Consider the following 27,185-nt stretch of genomic DNA (forward strand, 5'->3'; position numbering starts at 1 on the left):
ATGAGCACCTTCGTGACACTGGCTGAGGTTCTGGAGTCTCGGGGAGCTCCTCTGGAGGAGGCAGAAGTCTGGGCTCTCCTCCTGAGGGCAGCAGAAGCCTTGCTTGGAGTTTCCTCTGAAGGTAGAGAAGCCTCTTCTATATTTTTAGACGTCCAAGAAGTTCTGAAATATGTCCCGCTTTGGATTGCCTCAGAACATGCTGCTAAACACACAAAGCTGCTCCTTAAAGCAACACTAGTTAGAATTTCTACCTATAAATTACAGCTTCAAAATCATTGTGATGCTCCACTGAGCTGTAACAGAAAGAATACAGCCACTTTTGTTGCTACTCTGGGCTCAGCACTGCAGAAACAACACTATGTAACCTTTAGAGGATGGTAGGATATCACCTCCCCCAGCCTCCCCCTTGATTTTTGGACTGAGCTGTAAAAATGAGTTACACTCTGCAACTGTAGGGGGAGCCAGATCTTACTTAGTCTTGCCCTTTATTGATTAGATAATATAACTAACAAATATGGCCAAAGGTTTGTGGACAACTCCTCATCGACATCTCTTCTGAAATGAACATTGCGGTGATTATTTGAGGGCATTCAGCCACATAAATATCAGAGAGGTTGGAGAATTAGTTCTGGACGACTCGGTATCTTCCTGAAAGTGTTGGATGTAGCTCCCTCTATCAGAGCCCAGCTCCAGTGCTGCACAACACAATGCTGGGTAGATTTATACCCTTCTAGCTCACAGTTGGCATTGAGCATGAGACCCTTAGCTTCATGTGCAGCTGTTCCAGAGCGTCCTATACTATTACCAATGTTTCTATCCAGGCTCTTAGTTTCTACCAACTTCTACCTCCTCTTTCTGCAGGTCCCTCTAATCCATGCAGCATCATCAGCCCCGGCTCCATACTGCTGTCTCCCAACGGCAGCGTCGCATTCAAAACCTGCGGCCGCTCAGAAGACGTGGCATCCTTCACTTCTCCAGAGGCCTCCCGCTCTCACTCTCGAACCTCCTCCAGCAAACAGGACCTGGAGAAGGTGAGCCGGCTCCCCGCAGAGGAGGATTACACATAGAGAGGTGGAGGTTAGAAATCAGAGGACGGAGAACTCTGTAATCTTTTTCTTAACAAGGTCAACCTGAGATGAACAGTGTCATGCAATGGTCTTACGGGTAAAAGATCAACCAAAGCCGTAAACACCAGGTTGAAAAAGCTTCCCTGCCTAAACATGTCTTAGAGAAGTGGTTCTTAATCTTTCTCCTGCATGTTTTAATATTCTAAAACTGCTTCTCCACCAGGTAAATCAGGTCCTGGTTCTGGGTTCTTGTTTAGTGGCTGTTCTCTTGTGGTTCAGAGCGAGCCGAGTAGGGACTAATCCGTGGCGTGTAAACCTTGCAGAGCGCTGATTGTCCTGAGAGAGTTGTCACTCTACGCCACGCAACGCAGACGTCCAGCACCAACTCTCCATCTGTAAAATCTCCAGCTGCAGCAGAGATCACGTTTGTTTTTGTCTGACTCATGGCCGTGGCCTTTTGGCCGTGGTCTTTTGAAGAGGTTCAAACGCTCCTTGGATCGGTGGCTGACGAAAGAATCCAGCGAGAGCTGGACGCTGCAACAAGGAAGGAACAAACTCTACTGATCTGTCTGAACTGATGACGGAGCTGTGTTCAGTCCCAAACAACAACAACAACAACAACAACAACAACATGCCAATACACCATGAGTAAACACTGCTTACATTTCGATACATTTTAAGGGGGAGTTGTGGACGTGGAAAACCTACCAGGGACTAAACAGAGAGTAGAGACCCGTAGAGACCCGTACAGTCCAATACAGTCCAGTAGAGTCCATTAGAGACCCGTACAGTCCAGTAGAGTCCAGCAGAGTCCAGTAGAGTCCAGTAGAGTCCAGCAGTGACCAGCAGTGACCAGCAGTGACCAGCAGTGACCAATAGAGACCAGCAGAGACCAGTAGAGTCCAGTAGAGACCAGTAGAGTCCAGCAGAGATCAGTAGAGACCATTAGAGTCGGCACAATGCAGTGAAAACACATGATTAGAGAGCCATTAGAGAGCCCTAATTTTGCTTGTAAACGCTTCTAGACTTTAAACCTCACACTGTATAACCATATAATTGCACAGAACATCTATGGAAGACAATGTCCAATGACATTAAACACACGGGAGCAGCTGCACATGAGCCATAAGATCACCACATATAAAGCCAAGCGTGGGCTACAGGAGTATAGCTCCCTCTGGAGAGATGGAGCTCTATCCAATACTTGTGGGATGAGTTGGGGTGGTGTTTGTGATCCAGAACCAATCATCTAACACCAGTACTCGTCTTCACTAAAGTATATGTGGTGGAATGCCATCAACTCCTCACAGCAATGTTTTAATAACAAGTGTAAAGTCTTTCCAAAACGCAAGATGGTGGCTAAACTGAAATAACTGATGAGCAGTTGTGCACAAAGCTAAAGTGTTGGTGATGCTTCATGGAGAACTAAGTAGGGTCTGTTTGTTATTTCTCTGTCGGTTGTAGATGGCGGTCTTCTCTTTGGGGATGACTCTGTACTGGACTGTGGATTATCAGCTCCCTCAAAACCAGGTAAGTAATGTCACTGTTCAAAGCAAAATATACATCTCCATTTCATCATGGACGGACCAATAGAAATATTTCTCCAGAATAACTCTGAATAAAAGCATTTTACTTTGACTTCCTCTGAAAATGTGGAAGGTCTCCTGTAAAGTTACAGTTTTAGAGACACGTTTCTCTTTGGACACTGATGACGTTTTATTAAACACCTCCAAAGTCTGGAGTCATGTTATTAAGTCTTGAAGAACTAACCCTGGTCTCAGTCAGAGGTTCTCGGTTCTTTCCCTGTGTAGCCAGTCCAACTGAGCACTGAGCTGAACGTTCTGCTGTTGAGGATGTGCGAGGAAGCTGCTCACAGGCGTCCGGTTCTACTGGAGGTTCTGCGGACAAGTGAACGGCACCGGAAGAGGTCTCTCCTCCCTCCTGTGGACGCAGTCATCAGACAACTGGCTCTGGACGTTCTACAGGACCCTGTGAGTCTGGGTTTTGGGTTCTAGACAATCTGTATGTAAGAACAATCCTACAAGAACCTGTCCTTGCTCTCTCTTTGTTGGTAGGACGGCCTTCATTCTCTTACCATCCCAAAAACAATGCTGACCACTGCAGGTGTCTGTTAGCTGGCACTGCAGATCTGGAGAGTTTGCACTCTACTCCAAGCGTGTCGAGCTGTGACTGAATGTAACCACAACACCATGGGATCTAAGAAACTTTCAGAGCCTTGTCATTTTTGGGTCATCATATTTATTTATGGGAGTTTCTAGCTTTAAAGCTGCAGTGTGTTAGATGAAGAGCCATCTGGTGGTGAAGTTGTAGATTACAGCTGAGTACCTCTCCCTCACCCCTCCCTTTTTAAGCTGCTGCTTTAATGTTAAAACACGTAAGACACTATCTAGAGCCAGGGTTTGGTTTGTCCGTCTTCGGCTGTTGGAAGAGGACCCCGCACCCTCTGTTGATATTAAGGGCTCATTCTAAGTGAACGGAAACAGGAATTTGGAGTTGATTATACACTCATGGACACATGGTTTTGTTTAATATATTATATAGTATATGCTCATAGTATATGCTTCAATCTTACACACTGCACCTTTAATTATTAATTAATCATTAATGTGATTTGATTTGATTTTTAAGTACAGTTTCTGCTCCCTTTTTTTTTACATTCATTAAATATTTTCACAATATAAAAAGGTACTGACATTTCCCGTTGGTTTAAAGACTATGTGTGAGGATTTAATTGTGCAATTTTGTGTAACTCAGACGTGGACTGGATGTCTTTCAGGCAGAGAACCCTCTGGGGAATTCTGCTCTTCTAACAGATAGGAGTCAGTTGGTCAGAGACAGGCTCCGAGGTAAGATTTCTTCTCGAACCCTCCCCCCCACCTCCCCTCCCTTCCTGGACCCTGTGAGTGTTTGGCTGTTTGTGATTCTGTGTAAATCCAGAAACTAAAACCAGCATTTGTTGCAGAAAGCTGCGGTCGGAATTCTGCTTGGGCTCCGAAAGGGAACGGCTCCCCATCACTGCCTTTACAGACTGAGTCTAATAGGTAAACAGACCAGAGCCTAGTCCACTCAGGGATGGACAGTGTGGCCAAACATCATTGCACACGTGTCCAAAGGTTTATAGACACTGCTTATAATCAGCTACTTTAGGATAACAGATGTTGCATGCCAGTGTTCTCCCTGTGTCTGCGTGGGTTTCCTCCTATGGTCAAAAACACACATTGGTAGGTGGATTGCCGACACAAAAGTGTCCATATGTGTGTGTGAGTTAATGTGTGAGTGTGTGTCACCCTGTGAAGGACTGGCGCCCCCTCCAGTGTGTGTTCCCACCTTGCACCCAGTGATTCCAGGTAGACCCCACTGCCACCCTGAACTGGATAAGGGTTACAGACAATGAATGAATATTCCCTAACATATAACCTCCAAATTAGCAGATACTAGGTAGCACTTCTCTCTGTCTTCCGTTGTAAGTAAATGGCTAGACTTCTTCCCTCAGTAACAGTTCACTTCTTTATTGTTCGGGTAGAAAGTAAAATAACTGGCAATGTGTAAATCGCACAATATGCCATGTTTCTCAGAAACCGTGTCTTCCAGATCATCAACTAAATTTCAGCTTCTTCCTTCCATACGCAGATTTAGTTTCTTAATGGTTTAAAGCAATAGGTGCAATAAGTGTATTTTAGACCTAAGTATCTAGGGTTATTAAATTTGTGACATGCATTTTTTTATATTTGTATATGTGTTGTATTGTGTTGTCTGGGGATGTTGTTCATATTTTTATTATGTGTTATATGTTTAATACCCTTGTAGGAAATAAAGTGTACATAAATTGTGTTATTTATTATTATATGAATATATTTATATGGTTAGAAGTATAAGTCAGAGTCATATACTTCTGTAATCTGTAATAATATATGTTCACATTTTATTAGTGACTATTTTGACACTAATAAATTAATTATGTGTGTTGGGGGTTTGGAGGCTGATTGCTGACCTCTGTCTCTTTATTTCTCATAAATTCCAATCCCAGAGGACGTAGCAGTGGTGGTGGCACGTGGCTCAGCCCACAGATTAACTCCAAAACTCAGCCTCAGCCTTTCGGCTCCATGCTCAGCCTCAGCGAGAGGAAACTGAAGGTGAACCACTCAACCACGGCCTGGTCTTGGTTGTTAAAGCCATTCCTAGTGGAGCTGTAGATACAGGTCTATTTATTTTGGATGTGTAAACAGTCAGATGCCAACTGTACCATGAGTTGATGTGTGTGTGTGTGTGTGTGTATTGCCAGGACATGGGCCCAGAATTTGTCAGAATGCTGGATGAGCCTTTCATTATTTTGGAGCTGCCTAATTCCATTGTGGTGAGTCTAATATCATGGCATCGTGGTGCCAGTGTTGTCTAGTATTGTCCTCATGCCTAATGCCATCCCAGTCAACCCAGTCTGGTTTCTTCATATCCAATGCCCTAGATGTATTGCTCCCGCTGTCTCTCTCTCCACAGTCAAAGAAAGGAAAGTCCTGCTCCACTCAGAGGGACCTGAGGGTGATGATGCCGAATGGACAGATCATCCTGGTGAAGTGTGATGTGAAATCTAGAGGAGGAGATGTGTTCGATATGATCATTGCCCATGCAAACCTGGTGGAGCATTTCTACTTCGGTCTCGCCTACAGAGAGTGTAAACTTCCACACACACAACACTGGAACATTGGAGATGCTCCAACACCAAACTCGTCAAACCACATGAACCTTGCTTTGTGCACAGGAGCATAGTCCTACTGGGACAGGAGAGGGTCTTAAATATCTCTTCATGCATTAGCATTAGCTTTCATAATAACACAACCCTGAAAGAGTCCCAGCCTTTTGTCCCACCACACAACCTATGCTGCCAGCTCTGTTTATTCCAATAGGTGGCAGTCTCATAAATCTGCAAAAGAGCCACATTTTTCTCTGCTCCCATGATGGCTGTTTCCGTGATGGCTAATTTCTAACATTCTCCCACTCTTTTCTCATTTGACTGTTGTGTCTTATTAAAAACTATAATTGCCATATTTTTTAATAAAATATTTTATATTTATATGCTACTGATGTTCCCCATCAGTAAATCGTTGAAACCCACACTCAATACACAATATTGTCCTCAAGAACAGAACAAACCCATCACAGTCTTCTGCAGCTTTTTCCTGATGGAGCTCAGAACGAACGCAGCGCCCAATAAACTCTTCAATTTTCACACTGCTTCATTTTTAGGTTCTATTTTGTTGAATTAAATGACAGTTTTTATTTTTCATTCTATACAACAGTCACCGTAAAATGACATAATAGTGGGAGAATGTTCGAATGTTTAATTACAGTTATACGCTACACAAAACGCTTATTTATTACTTAAATATTATTTTTGTACTTAATACTACATCCTTTAGTTTTTGCCAGTGATGACCAAGACTTCTAAAGGTTCATGTAAAAGCAGAGTGTGAACATTTCAGCAGACACTCCTTCATTCCCCCTGTTCCTCCAGATGATGAATTCTTCTTTCTTGACAATGAAACCAAAATCTCCAAAGTGGCGCCGGAGAGCTGGAAAAAGGTGCCAACTTCCACCTTCGTCCTCCACTTTCGGATAAAGTTCTTCATCAGTGACACCACTCTGCTGCTGTAAGTTTCCTTTTACTTCATCATCATCCACAGGTGTGTGTGTGTGTATCATTTAATTGCTGTAGTATAAACTCTTGTATATCTCCATGTTTAGTCCATGTTTAACTGTTGCATTGACAACAAATATAGACATTTTTAGATGCCACATCCCTTCAGCGGCTCTGTAACTCTCAGCTCCATGTTTGTTGACAGACATAACCAGACCAGACACCAGTATTACCTGCAGCTGAGGAGAGATATTATAGAAGATCGTCTCCCCTGTAACGAGGAGACGGGACTGGTCCTCGCTGCTTTAGCTCTCCAAGCTGAGTTTGGGAACAGTCTGCCTGAGGTACCTTCTTACTCCTCTGAACTCATGCGTCGCTCAGTATTGGGAGTCATTCCCATAGAAATAGTTCAGAGTCTAAGCTGGATTTCTCTGACAGAAATTAATAAGATACAGCAAGTCTTTCTGTGTTTATTTTTCCCCTCAAAGTCACTCCTGGAAATTACACATACATTAAGGAGTCAAACGCAACGCAGGAAACCACCTCAGAATCTCACTGTGTTAATGAGCTTCAATGAGCCCCTATTCCAGAGCAGTTTTGGCTTGTAGCATTATTGATAGGAACAAAGCCACACCCACAACTCTTATATTGGCCATGATGTCACTACAGTGATTTTAAACCCAGTCAAGATCTCAGGACACTCTAGGTTATAACATTCATTCAGGCCGTGGATATTATATAGAAATGTAATTACATTAAATGTAACATTGAGGATTCTGGAGAACTGTTGCTCTCTCTGGTTTGCTTACGTTCAGAAGCTTTGCATCTTTTAAGGTGGAACACTATATGTTTGAGGAGAAAAACATTTAAATTGTAAGTTTTTATTCACTAACTTATTACAGAAACTCATGTGTAACTCGAGCTGTTTCATGCTGTCTCTGAATTTAGAGTCAGTTCCACCTTAAGTAATGTAACTGTAACAGCAAAAATAAGTCAGTGTTACCCCCTATGGAGCAGGAAAAAAGCAATATCCTCATCTTTTTTAATGATTTTCAACATTTGGAGGTCTCTTCACTGTCTGAACACCTCCAGACACCGTTTCTCTGCTGTGAACAGAGAGAGAGAAAGCCTAGCATACCATGACACTGCTTTTTTACCTGTTTACTGACACTAGGGCTTGGTAAAGAGCTGTTATTAGCGCTCACACTGGAGCACAGCAAATGAGGAGGAAATATCTTTGGAATTTTATTTACATTTTTTTTATTAAAAGCGTATATGCAGCCTTTAATGCTAGATGGTCAAAGAGCATGATATAGGGAGTTGTTCTTATGTCATTTAGTCTAGTTCCATTTAATGCACAGCTGCCTGATTTACTGATCACCAGCTATAGACTGCCTTAAAGGGGTATTCCACTCCTTTTTTTTTTTTCTTAAAAATGTTGGTGTCAAATGTTTGATGTAGAAATATAGATTTCTTTTCTGTGGTGGTGAATGGAACCAGATGTCTCTGTGTCAACAACACACCCAGCAACCTCCACCCTTCTAAATATTTTTATATGAAACTAAACCTAATACATCCATGTCTGTTCTGAAGGTGTACGGGAAAAACTACTACCGTCCGGAGCACTATGTCTCTAAGAGTGTTCTGGAGAAAGTGGTCTTGCCTTGTCTGAGAGAACAGCTGCTGCGGCTACATGCTAACAATGCTAACACGATGGCAGAGGAGTCAGAGCTGGAGTTCCTCAAGGTAAAATACATTTATTACAGATTTGCCCCATTATTGATTCTTCATTCATTCATTATCTGTAACCCTTATCCAATTCAGGGTCGCGGTGGGTCCAGAGCCTACCTGGAATCATTGGGCGCAAGGCGGGAATACACCCTGGTGGGGCGCCAGTCCTTCACAGGGCAACACAGACACACACACACACATTCACACCTACGGACACTTTTGAGTCGCCAATCCACCTACCAACGTGTGTTTTTGGACTGTGGGAGGAAACCGGAGCACCTGGAGGAAACCCACGCAGACACGGGGAGAACACATCAACTCCTCACAGACAGTCACCCGGAGCGGGAATCAAACCCAAAACCTCCAGGTCCCTGGAGCTGTGTGACTGCGACACTACCTGCTGCGCCACCGTGCCGCCCCCATTGATTCTTTAGTTCAATTGATTTTTTTTTAAATGTCATCAACAATTTATTAAGAATGTGTCAATTTAAGATAAATACATTTCTTCTTTCTAAACTGTACGCTAACTTTACATTTACAGATTAGCCTAAATACCTAGGTGAATGAAAATCAAATAAAAACTAATTTATTCAGGTGAAATGCACAGAATCTTACATGAATTAAGCATTATTCAGATTTCAGGAAATTATGCATTTATTATAACTTAGCCATTTTGGGGGGTTTGTTTTTCTTTATATATTTTCTCTGTATATAATCTCTCTCTCTCTGTCTCTCTCTCTCTCTCTCTATCTGTCTCTGTCTGTCTTTCTCTGTCTCTTTCTTTCTGTCTTTCTCTCTCTCTCTCTCTCTCTCTCTCTCTCTCTCTCTCTGTAGACCGCCCAGCAGTTACCGGAGTATGGGGTTCTGATGCACCGCGTGGCCCGAGAGAAGAAGCCCCATGCCTCAGAGCTGCTGCTAGGGGTCTGCACCAAAGGGGTTATCGTTTATGAAGTTAAAAATAACTCACTCTCCGCAAAGCTTCGCTTCCTCTGGAGAGACATCGTCAGCATTTCCGTGGCCGTGAGTCCATGAAAAACGTTTGAATTAGAAACATTAAAAACATTAGAAACATTTAGTCGCTGTCAGACAAAAACGTATTAAACGGAGCAATCATTTATTTTCTGAAGAGATTATTTATTGTGTCATGAAACAGTCGTTATACTGACACCTAGTGGCCTGGATGAAGAGAAAACCTACATAGCAGTAAACCTATTTTAAACATGGACGCCCCCATGTTGGGGAATCACTGAGGAACATAAACAGCGACGACGTTGATGATATTTGATTTCTTAAAAATATCATGATGAGTCTGTGTTTATTTAGTTTTTTTACTTTATGACTGACCACTTCTCTCCACAGAGGAGGAAGTTTGTGATCGAGAGCAGCATCGGTAAGAAGAAGCACACGTTCCACATGGAGAAGTCCAGAATCGCCAGATACCTCTGTGACCTGTGCACAGTGCAGCACAAGTTTCATAAAGAGATGACCTCCCGGCAGCTCAGCCACAGTCTGAACTCAGGCAAGTCCTGCCTTTACTTCGGGAGCTTTATCTGGGAAAGCAATGTGCCACTAAATAGTTAACCAGTAAATTTGCCATGTAACAGTTTTCAAGATATCAACTCAGCTCCAGCTCCAGTTGCATGATGCAGTGTTTTGATTGTTTCCGGTGTTTCCGCATAACAGCCTATTGGTTACCAATGTTTTCCCATAGAAATGAATGGGGTGCTGACATTTGTGCTCCTTTTTTTTTTTTTTTTGATGCAAATGCGCTGGTGACACACAGCCAACCAATCCAAAATAACCAATAACATCCTAGCAACCACCTGAGACACTTTAACAATGACCTGAAATACAGCAGTAACCATCATAGCAACCACCAGGAATACCTTAGAACACACCTGAAATACCACAGCATCTGCCCCAGCAAAAACCAGGGACACCACCTCAGGTCACTGTCTGTGTGGAGTTCGGTGTGTCCTCCCTATGTCTCCTCTGGGCCACTAGGGTTGCTCTGGTCCCAAGCCCTGTGTAATGGGAGGATTCAGCTAGAATTGCACCAACAAGAGATGCACTTAAATACTTAAAATTATTATATACTCTACATTGCACACTGCCAACATTTTAGCTTCACGTGTACTTGTTGTGCATCTACCACCTTTCTATAAGTAACGTGCCAGTTTGTATTCCTTCAGAGGAGAGCATTGTGCAGTATGCGGCAGTGTGTCGAGCTCAGAATCACTTCGGCTGCTCCGAGGGAGCGTCAGACGACAGCAGAGTCGATAACACACACCAGGAATCAATGAGCAAGCTGTGTGACGACATCGCCAACCGCATTGAGACCAGAATCAAACAGCAAAGGGACTTATTAGAGCAGCACAGGTGAGAAGAATGCACTCACAAACGAGCTGGGCCTGGTCAGCTTAGAATATGCTGCAGGATCATTAGGTTTAAAGGGACTGTCTGGTTCAAAACAAGGGTTTGCCCTTTGATGAGTGGTACACACTGAAACACACTGAAACACACACACACACACACACACACACGGGGTGTCCAGGGTGTGTTTTTACTTTGTGCAGAGATCCCAGGTGTCCTTCAGATTACAGAAGGTGCAGGAATGAATGAATCACATTCTGTGGCACATCATTATGCCCTTCATCCGTATCTGACACAACTCATGATTTTAATCCCTATCATTGTTGTCCAGCCCCTCTTTAAAGTAATGTATTAAAATGATGATAATGCAGTTTTCTATGTCGTAGAACCCTTTTTAATGCTTTGTATGAATCCGTCTCAATGTCCACTTCTTTGTTCCCAGTGCCACGAGCCCAGTTTTCCAAAGATTCTTAGCTGGATCACAGAAACGGAGCTCGGACGTCCCCTCCTTGTCTTCTGTGCTGTTAAGAGGTGAGAACTGATACTGAGCTCCACATAACACTTAGCTCAGTGAAGGAGAGGGCTGTGACACGCGTAGAGTGGTGAAAACTGAATCTTAACTGAAAGATGTAACTGTGGACTCTGTGTTTAATTACGACTCGTAGCTCCAGTGCCAACCTAATTTGGCTTTCAGTGCATCGGATGAAAGAAGTAGATATTTAATTGTTAATAAAACAGTACTGACCCTTCCGCTGTCTTCTGCTATCCTCCGAAAGCTGAAGATACTCCGACAAGTCCCCGAGCTCCGGAGAGGGAAATCATCTGCGTGAATCTGAGGAAGGATCCAAAGCTTGGCCTCGGTAAGAAACTCACACTAATGAGAATAAATAAAACACACACACACACACACACACACACTAACCAAGCTCTGTTAATTAACTCCTGGAGACCTTCAGCTGTTCAGATATGCCATTTACATCACCTCTGAATGTAAACAAAATTAGAATAATGTCATAAATGTGGGCATTTTTAAGCGTGTACTCTACGGAGGGTGATGAAGTGTTTTTGGAGCTGAATTGCTCTCTGATTGAGACATTGGTTTGATAGACGTAGCTCTGATGATTTTTTTTTTGACATGTGATGATGTGATCATGATCTTTGAGTTTACCCTTTCCTGACTTGTGGAGCCGTGACGAAGGAGTCTACTTGTCTTTGTGTCTCACTGTCTTCTTGCGTTGACTGAAGGAATTTTGATCGTTGGAGAAGACAGCACCGGGAGGCTGGACCTAGGGATATTTATCGCCTCGGTTGTTCCTGGAGGACCAGCGGACAGAGACAGACGCATCAAACCAGGTCAGAGACAATATCAGGTGGACCACTTCTACTCCTTTCCGCTGTGCCATAAACATGAAGGCAGACAACAGAGGGTGCCAGAGAGTCCTCGGTTAATGGGTCAATGAAGCTAAATGGCTAATTCTACCAACTAGACATAGCCTCATGCACTAACTACTCATAACCCCACCCACCAAACATTAATAGTTCCAGACACTAACTATTCATAACCTCACCCACAAAACATTAATAACCCCACCCACTACCTACTTATAACCACACACTTTACCATTATAGCCCCACCCACTTACCACTCATAGACCCAACCCCTATTTATAGCCCCACCCACTAACTAATCACAGTCTTACACTCTAAACACTATATCCCCACCCACTAACCAGGCATTGCTCCACCCACTACCTCTGCGTGACCTTTGGTGGCAAAGTAGATAACTGCAATAACACAGACCTTCACTCTCCAGAGAAATTCTCTAGTGCATCTTTAAGCCTTGCATTCGCTCAGCAGTTGCCTAAGTGCATATATAAACAGCGCCCCCTTGTGTCCCTCAGGTGGCCGGCTGATCTCCCTGAATCAGAGCAGCCTGGAGGGAGTGTCCTTCAGCGAAGCAGCAGAAATCATACAGAACAGCCCCAAAGAGGTGGAGCTCATCATCTCCCAGTCCAAAGGTACAGCTCAACACACAATAAAGACCTCCTGACGGTTCTCTCCCCTCTCCCCTTCTGAGAACAGCTTCATTAAAGAGGTTTGAATCTGTCTGATGTCTCCTTTCCCTGAAAATCCGATGTTACCTGAGCAGCGAAGAAGGCCATGAGTGACCTGTTGGAGAGGAATTACGACTCCCAGAGCACTTTACGAGCAGACAGTCGAGCGGACGACAGTCTGGATGAGCTGGTGACGATGATGATGACGCCCAAGTCTGGAAGCAGGCTCCATGTTCCTGACGTGCGCATTCTCAACGCACAGGTATCAAACAAAATACCTCCTAGAAACATCTGTGTTGTTTGGAGTAGACCTCCGAAGTGGTCTTTATTCTGTTGTCACTGTAGAAGCAGGAGTTCTCTATCAGGAAAATAAATCTGATTTTTGATATCTGAACCTGTTGTTGCTATTCCGGGCTCAGCACTGCAGAAATCGCACTGTGTAACTCTTAGAGGAGGGTAGGTAACCAACATTCCCCCTCCCCACCCTTGATTTCAGGACAGTGTTGTAAAAGCGAATTATACTCTGCAGGAACTGTAGGGAGCGACCAGGAGCAAAAATACCAGATTTTATCCAGTATTGCTTTAACTCAGTGTCCGTGCAATTTTGAGAATTAAGTGGAATCCTAACACTAACCCTAACCCTAAGAGTGTGTCCTGTTGTCAGGAACATAGCCTATTCACACTGATATTCTGTGGGCATTTAGTGCATCTGGTCCCTGCAATCATTACATTATTAAATAAATCATTACATTTTAAGAAGAAGGCGTGTTAAAAATGCGATAACAGTTAGAGGTGGGTTATGAACAGGTTACAATGTAGTGTAAGGGTTATGATTAATCTTGTAACATTTATGGACATTGCTGCTATCCAAAGAAAAACCTGCATCTCCATGTGTTTGTGTGTGTAGTTTACTACTTCATCAGAACACAGCAACTGTCCTTCACACTGTGTGAAAATGTAATGATGAATGGACCCATAGAAACACTCCAAAATTACATTGAATAAAACATTTACACTGACTTCCATTGAGTTTTTTCGTATTAAGTTACTATTTTGTAGATGCTCATTTTCATTGGACAATGATGATTATGGTGAAGGTATATGGAAGAGAGATTAGTTTCAAAATACTTTACAAATGCATACATGTTAATCCACAAATTAAACACAAGTCACAAATATGTTTCACTGTTCACAAATGAACACATAACAATCTGTGTCTCACAGTCAATTTGTACAAATACAGTTACATTCATAAATACATGTTTTTGGTTTTCATAGATATATCATACTTTTATGGTTGTCAAATAAAATAAGTTAAAATCATCCCATATTTGGACTAAAACTGTGTTGCTTATTGGACTGATACGGGACTGATATGTTTCATAATTTCGAGAGTGGATTGTTAAAACCGGTGATTTGTTTCAAACAGATGCTCTCCCTCAGACAAAGGGAGGGGCACGGCTCTGAAACAGAATATAAACTTCTCATTGGTCATCAATATATATATATCCAATTAGCATCCAGAGTTAGATGTCTATCATTTACTGCGGCAGCCAATGGCGTCATAGTCCCACCTACAGGGGATTGTTTAGCTGCGGCCCTGAGAGCAACAGGTCAGTCCTGAGACACTGGGGGAAAGAACAGTGTCACCTAGCGGAAGGTTGTTCACCTGCTGGCCACATTTGTGGAACAGGCTGCATTTGTATGTGGATCGGGTGAAATGCGAGAGGAAAGTCTCAAAATCCAAAAACCCGCGAGAGGAAATGAACAAACGCACGTCACGGAAAACTCTTGAGTGACTCGATTCACAAACGCAGATTCAACAATTTTCAAATAAATTTTAAATTCGAGACTTCGACTTTACAAATATCTGCAATGTAAATTAAACAAATGTATTTATTTTCGCATAAAAGTATGATATATCTATGAAAACCAAAACATTTATTTATGAATGTAACTTTATTTGTACAAATTGCAGACTGTGAGACACAGATTGTGATGTGTTCATTTGTGAACAGTGAAAAATATTTGTGACTTGTGTTTAATTTGTGGATTAACCTTTATGCATTTGTAAAGTATTTTGAGACTAATCTCTCTCCATAAAGGTAGAGTTCCACAATATGAATGCAAGTCTGTGTAATGGCCGTGTGTGTGTGTGTGTGTGTGTGTGTGTGTGTGTGTGTGTGTGTGTTAGGACGATTACTCCAGGTCAGCGTCTCTGATCAGTCTGAGACCAGAGGAGTTCAGTGTACAGCTGAAGAAGGTTTCTGGGAGTCTGGGGATCAGTGTTGCTGTAAGTGTCTCTCTCTCTCTTTATTCAGCCTCTGGAGGCCTGTCCTCACTCCACCCCCGACGTGGAGGCTCCTGCTTTGCCCCACGGCGATTAGCTCTGGATCACACCCTCCACTCTAGCTCTAGCCCAGGTTTGGTATTGAGTGGTGCCTTTAGGTAATCAAGAGCGTGCCACACAATTAACAGTGCTTTTCCATGAACTGACTTGGGAATGGAAGTCTTCTCGCTGCCGGAGGGAAGCCGGGAAGTCCTTGTTTTAAAGGCCATGGTAATCCCAGTGACCTGAGGTTAATCAGATTGAGAGGACAAAGGACACAGCATTTGAACCTGTGATGATCTGTCTGAGACTTTACGGAACCTACAGCACAGAAAGTAGGAGACGTCTTCTGCGCTCACTATAAACCCTTTAATGCAGAGGTCTATATCTGCCCTTTAATCTACACTCATGGTTTTATAGGTGAATGATAATGATCCCAACTTTGTGTGCGAGATAAAAGAACAAGTTACATTTGCAAGTCATTTTGGAGTTTTTCTATGATCAAAGAAAGGTGGTGTTTTCAAATAATGTGAAAAATAGACTGTAGAACTATAAATAAACAATGCACATTCATTTATTGTGCATTTTATTTCCATTTGCGGTGCCTCTGCATTTAATTCATCCATGGCAGGCAGTAAGCAAACACTCCTCCAGAGTGAAGGGAGCCATCCCCAGCCACCAGGGAGCATTTGGGGTTAGGTGCTTTGCTCATGAGCACGTCAGCCATGGATGCTGAGGGAGAAGACATCTCTCTTCCCTCTCTCTCCTGCCCCCAATTCCTGCCAGTCGAGGGGATCCAACCAGCAACCTCCCAGACCCAAACCTTTTTAATAAACTTGAGGACATGGCAATTCAAAATTACCACAGTGCATCCAACAACAAATGCAGCACTGAGCTCCTTTTATACAGTGATATAAATACAGGGAGAGTCAAAAGTCACAGGACACCCTTTTATTTCAGAAGGGAAAGGGAAAATGACGTATCTGAACACCCCATCTGTGAATAATGGGGGAGGGGCCTTGTTTTTTAGGTTGTGTCCAGAACATGGCCGCCATCTTGAAAGCCGCCATATTGGATCAAGGGCTAGTTTTTCCAATGGGAAGTGGGTCATGTAGCGTATCAAACAAGACCAGAATAGTCTCAGAAATCGATTGCCACGATCAGATTTGCGATATCTCTTGTGGTTCGAAAAGTATCAACCCAGAAATTCCAAACTTTTGTTGTTCGTTACATGATCAGCGCTACCTCACAATGCTACAGGAAACATACAGACCCCATTCCCACTGGAAAAACTTGCCCTTCATCCAATATGACAACTTTCAAGATGGCGGCCATGTTTCCGGAAATAGCTTAAAAGATAGGCCCCTCACCCGTTACTTGCTGGGGGTGTTCAGATCTGTCATTTTCCCTTTCGTTTCTGAAATAAAAACTTGTGCTGACACTTTTGACTCACATTGGACTGACATTGGTTAAGGTTTTTTTTTTGCTGTTTCGTTATGGAATGATTCCAAAGTGTTTGAGCTGAACACTGTTCATGATGTGTGTGTGTGTGTGTTGAAGGGAGACCTGAGATCTGGAGGGATTTCTGTTAAAGGCTTGGTTCCTGGAGGAGCAGCACAGCAAGACGGACGCATCCAGACAGGTGTTTGAGTTGTTTTTTTATTTACTCTGAATTTAACTGTCTAAAAGGCCAATATCTTGCTTTTTTTACATTATTCTTTATCAAACGGTCCACTTACAAAAGTCTGTTGTACTATGTACAAGAGATAGTTGTACTTTTAACCTGACTTCTCTTCGTTCTTTAGAACTAAATGGGCTGTTTTAGTTGCTTTTGCCTTTAACAGTGGGGTATGTAAATGAGCTTCGCTCTGATTGGTTGCTCTTAAATGTGCCTCCATTATAAAGCAGAAAGGATGGGAGACTTCCTTATAACCAGATGAGAAACGTGGGCCAAAATCTTGATGTCAGGACAGTGCTGTAAATGTGAATTACACTCTGCAACCCTAGAGGGAGCCAAATACACCAAATCTTAGCTAGTGTTCCCTTTAACTTCATGACCCTGTAAATGAAATAAATAAAATGGCCAATAAAAAAAGGCCTGACCACGAAACAAAGTCAGGATTTAAACTGTAGTCATTGTGAATACATGTCTCTGTAGAAAATTATAAATATATATTATAAATATATTTTGCTGTGTGTGAAACAGATGACAGGCTTCTGGAAGTGGACGGGTCCAGAACGCAGGGTTTCTCTAATCATCAGGTGGCCGAGTGCCTTGCCAACACTGGAGACGTGAGTTAAATTAATCACAACCATAATCACAGTCTTATCTCTCCACACGTCTGACACACAGATCAGACATTCACACACACACACACACACTGTCAGTTCATACAAGAGTTCTGCTCATTTACAAAAGGTCTTCTTAATGTAGTGGCTTTAGTTCTAGAGAAACAGTGGACAGTGGAGGTAATGGAAGCAGACGTCCTCCTCTAAAAGCCCCTCACAGAAAGTGAGGACAGTAGACGGAGCTGGGACTGGGCAACACTCACTCATTCACTCAAAGCCCCACTTTGCACTGTGTGCCCCACGCTGATTCCTTGCTGTAATTGACCTGCTGCTAAAGGGTCATTTTCTGTGTCCTTCCAGGTGGTCAGTTTAGTGCTGGAGAGAGACAGCCCCGTTATTGGTCGAAACTCTCTGAGTCCAGAACCCTGCGGCACTCTCGCCGTCCAAACAGCAGCCACTGCCACAGCCACACAGTACAGGAACAACAGCTGCCCCGCCATCACCATGACCACGCCCTTCGCCATGAGGCCCAACGACTACAGCTTCGTGTCTGAAGGTACAGGAGGGTCCCAGCGCATTTCTCCATTTACTCTGGGTCAAGTCGTCTGGTCAAAACAGTGAAAGCCTAGTCGTGGGCCACAGAAGCAGCGTTTCGCTCCTGCACCACTCTTAAACGTTGACTTTTAAATCCAGGCTAAAACTGTTTCTATTTCAGCAGCTCACTGCTCAGTGTAAAATACTCTTCACGTTTTATTCTGTGACGGCACTTTAGCTCTTTTTATATTTTATATTTCTTATTTATTGTGCAACTACCACTGCAAAATACTGCTTTTTACATCTTTTATTTCTTATTTTTATTTTTTACTATTTGTCTTAATCATATTTCATATTTTTATATCTTTCCTCCCACCTCTGTTACCTCTGTTTTACCTCAGTGTTTGAAATGTGCTACATAAATAAACTTTGCCTCCTTTCCTACCTTCACCTAGAGAACACCCTGGAGGTGACGCTGAGGAAGAGGCTGAACGGCCTGGGCTTCAGTTTCCTGATCGCTGAACTGGACACGTCTCTGGACTGCGGTTCCTTGGTCCGGGTGAAGACGCTGTTTCCGGGTCAGGCCGCAGAGGAGAGCGGCCTCATCCGGGAGGGGGACGTTATACTGGCTGTTAATGGAGAATCACTTAAAGGACAGTCTTATCAGGTAAGGACCATGCAGAGGGCAGCGTCTAGGGAACAGACCCTTATTGCACTGGTGTTTTGGTAGAAATAAATCAGATTTATTCAGAAATGACACCCAGGCTCATCCCAGATGGAGCTCCAGCACTAACACAGTTCCACTGTTCCACAATCCAGTTCTGAGGGGCTCTATAGCCCTATAGCCTTTGCTCGACATTAAGCATCTAGTCTACAGTGAAGAGAGAATCATATGGCACTTTTCCACTGGACTCTACTGCACTCTACTGGACTCTATTGGTCTCTACTGGAATCTACCAGACTCTACTTTCTGATTGGTCTGTGGTTGGTTTCCGCTCCCACAGCTCCCCCTGAAATGTATCGGGTGTTGTCTCTAACCCTGTCTCTAATGGGAACAGTGGTCTTTGGAAACCACAACAACGGTGGCAGTAATGCTAAGCAGTGTTTACTCATGGTGTGTTGGCGTGTTGTTGTTGTTGTTGTTTGGGGCTGAACACAGCTCCGTCATCAGTTCAGACAGATCAGTAGAGTTTGTTCCTTCCTTGTTGCAGCGTCCAGCTCTCGCTGGATTCTTTAGTCGGCCATTGATCCAAGGAGCGTTTGAACCTCTTCAAAAGACCACGGCGTAATTTTACGAACTACCGTCATGAGTCAGATAAAAACAAACGTGATCTCTGCTGCAGCTGGAGATTTTACAGATGGAGAGTTGGTGCTGGATGTCTGCGTTGCCTGGCGTAGAGTGATGACTCTCTGGACAATCAGCGCTCTGCCAGGTTTACACGCCACAGTTTAGTCCCTACACGTCTCGCTCTGAACCACGAGAGAACAGCCACTAAAGAAGAACCCGCTTCCAGAACCAGGACCTGATTCACCTGATGGAGGAGGAGAATAGACAAGTAGAGACGAGTCGAGTAGGGACCCTGCAGTGGAAAAGCACCAGTATTGAGTTACACTGTAGTGAGCTAAACACACCAGTGCCCAGATGTCCAGCTTGGGCTTTCTGCCTGTGTCTGTGAAGGAACACATTAGTGGGTGGAGCCTGTATATGTATACTTATTAATGAATGCTAATGACCTAGCAGTGTTTTTTTGACCTCTGAAATAAGTGTTGTCCCATTTGACTCCCACAGCGTGTGCTGTACCTGCTCAAGGGCTCCACTCCGGAGGTGAAGCTGCTGATCTGTCGTCCTGCTCCAGGTGAGAAGTCTTGAAATGTCCTGAGTGGTCCATTATAATAACCTCTGTGTTCCTACACTCATTGTCCACTCTCTCAGCTCCACTGACCACACAGGAGAACTGTAGTCCATCTGTGGTGCTGCATACTTTCTTAGCCCCCATTTCCTCACTTGTTCTTCAGAGCTCAGGACCCTCACAGAGCAGGTGTGATGTGGTGGTGGATAATTCTCAGCGCTGCAGTGGCACTGACGTGGTGGTGGTGTGTTAGTGTGTGTTGTGCTGGTGCGAGTGGATCAGACACAGCAGTGCTGCTGGAGTTTTTAAATCCCTCAGTGTCACTGCTGGACTGAGAATAGTCCACCGACCAAAAACATCCAACCGATAGCGTCCTGCGTCTCTGATGAAGGACTAGAGGACGACCGACACACACTGTGCAGCGACAGATGAGCTACTGTCTCTGACTTTACATCTACAATGTGGACCAACGAGGGAGGGGTGTCTCACAAAGTGGACAAGTGTGTTTCTCTCTCTCTGAAGGAATTCTGCCCCCCATCTCAGAGAAAATCGGACAACTGACCTGCAGCTGAGGAGGAAAGATGTCATCAGAGGAGAAATCAAAGCGGGCTTCTGAGACTGGCTCCAGAGACGTGTGGTTCCAGCGGAGCCCCTGAGATCTGTGGGGCTGAGTGAGTTCTTCACACTGGCATCAGTACGTTCTCCAGAGGGTGTTTCAATGTTAACTTCATTCCTTTTGTTTGTATTAAAGGGCCCATATCTTGGAAAATCCTGTGGGATGTGAGGAGGGGTCTCTGAGGACTCTGTGGCCCCTCTGCCCCCCGTGTCAACACTGATTGATATTTTAGTAAACCAAAAAATCTCACAGTTGGATTTCACATGGGCCCTTTAATGAGCATTTAGTAAAGTCTGGAAGATGTTAAGGGTCCTCTTCAGATATATCCTGACCTGCTGTTGTTTGATGTTCTTCTGCTTGCTGTGTCCAACTTCAAGAGGAGGGTCTAGTGTGTATTTCCTGAACAGAGAAACAACGCCAGGAGAAGAAAAAATAAGAAGAAAAAGAGAAGTTGAAGAGATGATGATGAAGACTGAAGCAATAGTAACACTAATATTAGTGAGTACTAACGTTGAATATTATGAATATTACAGATCACTGTCGCTTTCTAAAACAATAATAAACATGTCTGAACACTAGGCGGCGCCAGAGCCTCATGATGGACCTGTAACCCCAGTCATAGGAAATCTGTGACCAAAGGCTAACTTTTCATAGTTGCTGAGTTCAGATGCAGAAGATGCATCATTTCTTTGTGTTCTTCATTTCATTCTTTTTTCATATTCTTTTCTATTCATTTGCTTTTACATTGTGTTTTATTTTCTATTTCATTTCATTCTTTTTCATATTCTTTTCTATTCATTTGCTTTTACATTGTGTTTTATTTTCTATTTCATTTCTGCCTTTTTTCGTCTTTTCCTTATTCTTAGTATATTTTTATCTTTCTTTTGTCATTAACTATTTCTCTTCCTATTTACTTTCATTTCTCATCTCTTGTCTCCTTTATTTTCTTTTTAATTTATTTATTTATTTTCAGAGATTTATTTCTATTTACATTTTTCTTCAATTTGATGGCGCACTTTGATAACCGTTTCTAACTTTGTTTTTGTTTCGCAGGTCGATCTGCTGCTGATATGGTATGTGTGTATACAGTGAGGATACTAACACACCAGTCCACCTTAAAAATAACAACCTTTTTGTACTTCTGATTTGCCTTAATCCAAGAGAAGACTGTCCAAATGCAGTAAATGGGGAAATATGGAGTTATATGCCTTACATTTGTCATGTCTTTTTCACTTGATTTTGTTTATTAAAGAAGTTCTCTCAGAGCTCATAATTTTTTGCAGTGGTCACCAACAAGTGTTTGTGTTTTTTGCTTTTGGGCCAGTTATTTCCTCCATGGGAAAAGCTTGTGGCTATGATCACATTCAATAAATAAGATCCTGTATTATTCCAATGCAGACTGTGACAAAGAAAAAATTATAGACTTGCATTGCAAGCACTACTTCTATTCAGATGTAGTTGGTACAAAGACCTTAAAACCAACATGTGAATTTCTTATAATGTACCCCACTGCGATTTCAATTTCAAACCCCTGCTGTACAAATCTAACCAATATGGCCTTGATGCTATTTCTTTTTAAATTTCATTCAAAAGCAACAGAATGTTTAATGTGGAAACACTGATGTTTTCTGTAACATAATTTTAGCCACATTTATCAGAAATAACCAGCTGTGGACATCTCTGAATGAGTCTTTTCTCCACTGAGATAAACGAGCAAATCTGAACCCGAGAAACTGCCCTGAAGCGAGATCTGACCCATAAAATTGTGGGGTGTTCCTCAGGGGTGTATTCTGGGCCCACTGTCGTTGTGGGGATTTCTGCAGGAGATAAGTCCCTCATCTCAGAGCGAGAAAGACCTCTCACCCCTTCTCATAAATAAAGTTTCATCTGGACACATCTGGATCCCATTTGCTGCATGTTGCCTCGTAAACGATGTAAACGATCCCGAATGGTTGTGGTTAGGCGAGACCAATCGTGGCACGCTTCACTTTCTTCCTCCTCTCTCTCTCTCTCTCTCCTGCCCTTTAAATGTTGTGGATCTGGAACTGAGTCTTACAGTCTGGGGTCCTGATTATTAATGTATTGTCACGTGCAGTCTGCTTATGCAAAGTCACGTCTGAATGAAAATGTGTTTTTGGATGTGAAATTGAAAATTGTATATACACTGTATTATATGCTACAGCGAACTGACAAAGAAAACATCTACGTTTTGTGGGAAATGCCTTAGCTCATTAATATGAAAATCAGGAGTCCACCAATCCACACATTGTGAAACAAGACCCCAGTCAGTTTTCTGTGTGCTCCATAATTCAGAAAACTCGGGATAAAACGAGCCATTCTGTTTCTGCTCCACTTCTGACGTCAAGTGCAGAGACTTTAGAATGGCCCCTCCCCCTCGTCCAAATCTGTCCAATCAGGGCTGGACCCGCGTTTATGTGAGAGGGCAAATACGAGTTTAAACTCCTCAAAACAGATACATTGAGCGCGGAGAAATAAGAGCACTGAGTAAAAATGGAGAAGAAAGAGAACCGAGCGAAAACGGCTAAAAACCAGAGCCTCTGCTCCTCGCTCCTCACTGCTGTGCGCTTGGGGTTGGGGTGAATAGCGAGCGGCTCATTATCATTTAAAGGAACAGGTGCTGAAAGCGGGCGTTCTGAACAGGGCTGTTTACACAGGGGGACAACACTGCTGTGGCGCTCGTGGGGTTTGGACCAAAGCAGGCCACAGACATTTGATTAAGAAACAGAATTGTGTTTCACTGTGGAGAAGAGGGAGCATACGGCATCTTTAACACACAGTGTATCTGCATATATTGTGTGTCTGTCCACATACAGTAGACAGCGTCTCTGTTAAAAACCATACTGGTTTTTAAAAGTGCTGCCTGTGTTCCTCCTCGGACTCCAAAGAGACTCTGCTGAGATTTACGGTGGCAGTTTTGCCCGCGAGACACTATCTGGTCTGGAACAGCCACGGGAAATGCACCATAGAACTATGGGGACCTTAAATTCCCCCTTTAATGAAGCACAGGGTAATTATGCCCATAACGGCCCATTGCTCCCACATGGTGCGAACCTCTTACATGGCTTTATGGATTAGGACTTTAAACCATGGCATAGTTCCTGCTTCCAGAACTTAGCCCCCTGACGGCCTTTAATCAGGTGCTCCAACAGAGGGAAGACATATGTGCAAGGCGTGGGGTCCACAGGAGGGAAGCGCACACATCCCCTGGAATACAAAATAAAAGGTTTGCCTTGGAAAAGGGGAAACCAACAGAACAGGATGCTCTGGAGCAGCTGCTGAGTCTAAGTTCACCAAGCCTAATGCCATGTTTGAGGATGAGGGGTATAAATCCCCCCAGTACTGAGTGGAATGATGGACCGCCACTGATGAAGGACTAGAGGACGACCGACACACACTGTGCAGCGACAGATGAGCTACAGTCTCTGACTTTACATCTACAAGGTGGACCAAAGAGGGAGGAGTGTCTCACAGAGTGGACAGTGAGTGGACACAGGGTTTAAAAACTCCAGCAGCAGTGCTGTGTCTGATCCACTCACACCAGCACAACACACACTAACACACCACCACCACGTCAGTGTCACTGCAGCACTGAGAATGATACACCACCACATCACACCTGCTCTGTGGGGGTCCTGAGCAGTGAAGAATATGGGGGAAAGTGAGCTAAAGAAGTGGGTTGCCTGTATGGGGTGGCCATGTTTAAAAACAGCACAGAATCTTGTAAAGATTTCGCCCCCCAGAGGAGGTCACGGGTCAGTGGGGCCGTGACCTGGGGTTGTTTTATTTGTGGAGGGTAATGACACAGAGCTGAAATGTTTCACATCCTACAGCTCTGTGTTTCTAATACCTCCCTTGAGGAGGACAGTGGGGAACGAGAGTAAAACCTACATCTGTCACTCCTTACTTTTAAAAACACTAGTAAACCTCCACACTGCCCACAAGGGGCCAGCCTTAGGAAACTACATTAGAGTCTTACATTGTTGGCTGTTCCTTTATACTTGTACTGACCAGTCATACAACAGTCAGCCACCTCCTTGTCCATTTGATCACTCCACTGACCACAGGCCACTACAGTCCCAGAATGTAGTTCATCCATTGCACTGCATACTTTGGTAGTAATGCACATGTATAGACAGTGAGCGTAGAAAGACAGACAGAGATAGAAATGGAAATGGATGTTTTTGGACCGCGGGAGGAGAACTGTTTGTTTTAAAAACTACTTACCTTTATCTGACACCTAACATTTTCTAACGTGCCATTAGCATTAGCATTTCCCAATTATCACACAGACCTATGCTATTAAAAAAATACCTATGTAAATAAAAAAAAACATTTGCATGAACATCATTTCACTGTGAATGGATTTAAATAAGGCTTGGGATGAACTGGTTTGTTGTGAGTTTGATTCGACTGATTAATTGCTGCGAGGTGAAACTGAGGCCGTGTCTCTGAAGACGAGTGTCTCTCACCGTCTCGCTCACACACTTCTGAAACACTTGGCCATGACTGGGGGAAATGAGAGGGTGTTTCCTCCTGCTTCGTATTTGAGATCCTTCTGAGCTCTGACCTCTGGTAAAAGCCAGGTCACGCAGGCAGTGTTTGGAGATTCCTAACAGACGCACCCAAAATGAGCAACTTCACAAACTAGAAATGACCTTGTGGCCAAGGGAAATCTTCATTCATTCATTATCTGTAACCGCTTATCCAGTTCAGGGTCGCGGTGGGTCCAGAGCCTACCCGGAATCATTGGGCGCAAGGCAGGAATACACCCTGGAGGGGGCGCCAGTCCTTCACAGGGTAACACAGACACACAAATACCCAGAGCAGGAATTGAACCCACAACTTCCAGGCCCCTGGAGCTGTGTGACTGCGACACAACCTGCTGCGCCACCATGCCGCCCCCAAGTGAAATCTTCTTAAATCTAATTGATCTGTAAAGTTTGCTCACCCTGTTTATAGACATCAGCTTCAAGAGTCAATGCTTCTGCCAATGAAACCAAATTCAGTGGTGAATGAACCATGTACTTAGTTAAAGTACAGATACCAAGGTAAAATATTACTCCAGTCAAAATAAAATCCTCCATTTAGATTTTCACTTGAACAAATTACAAAATTATTCACCTTCAAATGTACTGAAGTATCAAATGTAAAAGTATCATGATTATTACGGCTCTAACGTCCTATTATTCTTTCTGTGAGCCTCTGGATTAATTGACTCATTTTAGATAAAAACACTCTCTCGGATTCAGCAACGTTTTATTACAATGTCATTAATGACTCTGACACTGGTCTCTATTGAAAGTGTCATAAAGTTAAACATTGAAGCAAACTGTGTCTGTTTGTTAGAATGGAATCGCTGTGAAATTACATTTTGTGAACAACCTGTTTCGGTTTAAGATTTATTGGCATCTTAGTTACAACTTTACGTTTAGTAGGGGTGTCAGGGCTGCGGCTGGTTCTGACCCAACGCTGGACGCCGCTGCACTGACACTGAACTGCAGAGCTCTGTCTGGGCCGACTTTCTTCAACAAAGTGCTCACTGTATCCTGGTTATTGCGATGACGCTCTTCTTTCCTTTTGAAATTTAAACTTTTTTAATGCACGCATGAGACAAAAGTAACTACAGATTTCTCAGAACATAGTGGAGTTAGAAGTGCAGTAAATACTCCAGTGGAATACAGATACGTGAAAAAATACTTAAGTACAGTAACGAATTACATTTACTTCGTAATCGTCCACCACTGCTGAAATTAAACTACAATGAGAAATCTCTCAGATGAACATTCTACTGTTCATACATTGCTCAGGAAACAGTGGTAATTCTCATAAAATCCCTTAGTAGAAAAATGAGACATGAGACGTGTGTGAGTGTTAAAAAAGAAGGTGGGCTTTAGTCCTTCTGGCAGATCTGAGCACAGATTGTGACTTTACTGAGATCTCCACTAAAACTCAAGACAAGACATGTGAGATTATTGAGGTCTGTATCAAGGGAGACACATTTGAGCAGACTTTGTTTTTCTATCTGATCTCATTTTGTCTAGGAGAATCTGTATAGGACAGATTTAAAGGAGATCTCCTTTTTGATTTTTCTTTCCTGTGGGAATAAGATGTCATTCCTGCAGTGTACATTTCTCCAAAAAGCCGTGGATGTATTCAATATTCAGTGTGGGCCACAAGAAAGCCACAAGAAACAACTATAATTCAGTGAGGTAACCTACTGTAGCGTAGCTGGTAGCTCCAGCTCCTCTCACATCTGTCAAGAAGCGGAGGTTGGATTTGATTCTCTGAACTTCCACTCCTCGACAACCACAACAGGATGTGTTTATCACATGAGCCAATCATCAGCAGATGCTGCAAATTAGCCGCTAAGTCATTCCAGAGCAGCTAAGCTTGAAAGTGAACGCTTGGCTTTTCCCGAAAGGTCAGAAAGTCGTCTTTATCTCAAAGCGTGATCCGTAACGGAGCTTGAATTCAGCTTTCTCTCATCACAAACAGCTTCACATAAGATATAATGTCATGAAAGCTGAGCTAGTCTAGCTTATAGCTTATCTAAGTGGGATATAGCCATGCAATATAAGGTATTTTAAGCCTTTTTTCGTACACACAAATCTTATCTAGGGTTCTGTACATAGCTAAAATTAACTTCTATCTATAGGTATTGAACCTGA

At 43.3% G+C, this 27,185-nt stretch overlaps 1 protein-coding gene across 1 annotated transcript; it reads left to right on the forward strand.

Moving 5' to 3' along the window:
* On the forward strand, window positions 1-21,686 carry frmpd2 (FERM and PDZ domain containing 2). Its single transcript, XM_066666582.1, has 29 exons — window positions 1-121; window positions 862-1,031; window positions 2,532-2,597; window positions 2,879-3,058; window positions 3,865-3,934; window positions 4,051-4,129; window positions 5,101-5,221; window positions 5,371-5,442; window positions 5,583-5,757; window positions 6,598-6,733; window positions 6,926-7,064; window positions 8,314-8,466; window positions 9,286-9,471; window positions 9,811-9,970; window positions 10,644-10,830; window positions 11,267-11,355; window positions 11,607-11,684; window positions 12,070-12,177; window positions 12,726-12,842; window positions 12,974-13,140; window positions 15,073-15,171; window positions 16,768-16,849; window positions 17,414-17,499; window positions 17,857-18,052; window positions 18,486-18,697; window positions 19,820-19,886; window positions 20,403-20,574; window positions 20,874-20,994; window positions 21,550-21,686. The coding sequence occupies exons 1-27, from the start codon at window positions 1-3 to the stop codon at window positions 20,450-20,452; spliced, it is 3,366 nt and encodes a 1,121-aa protein (XP_066522679.1). The 3' UTR covers window positions 20,453-20,574; window positions 20,874-20,994; window positions 21,550-21,686.
* The last annotated feature ends 5,499 nt before the right edge of the window (window positions 21,687-27,185 follow it).

The sequence above is a fragment of the Hoplias malabaricus genome, chromosome 3 (assembly GCF_029633855.1).
Source record: "Hoplias malabaricus isolate fHopMal1 chromosome 3, fHopMal1.hap1, whole genome shotgun sequence".
NCBI classification, from domain to species: domain Eukaryota; kingdom Metazoa; phylum Chordata; class Actinopteri; order Characiformes; family Erythrinidae; genus Hoplias; species Hoplias malabaricus.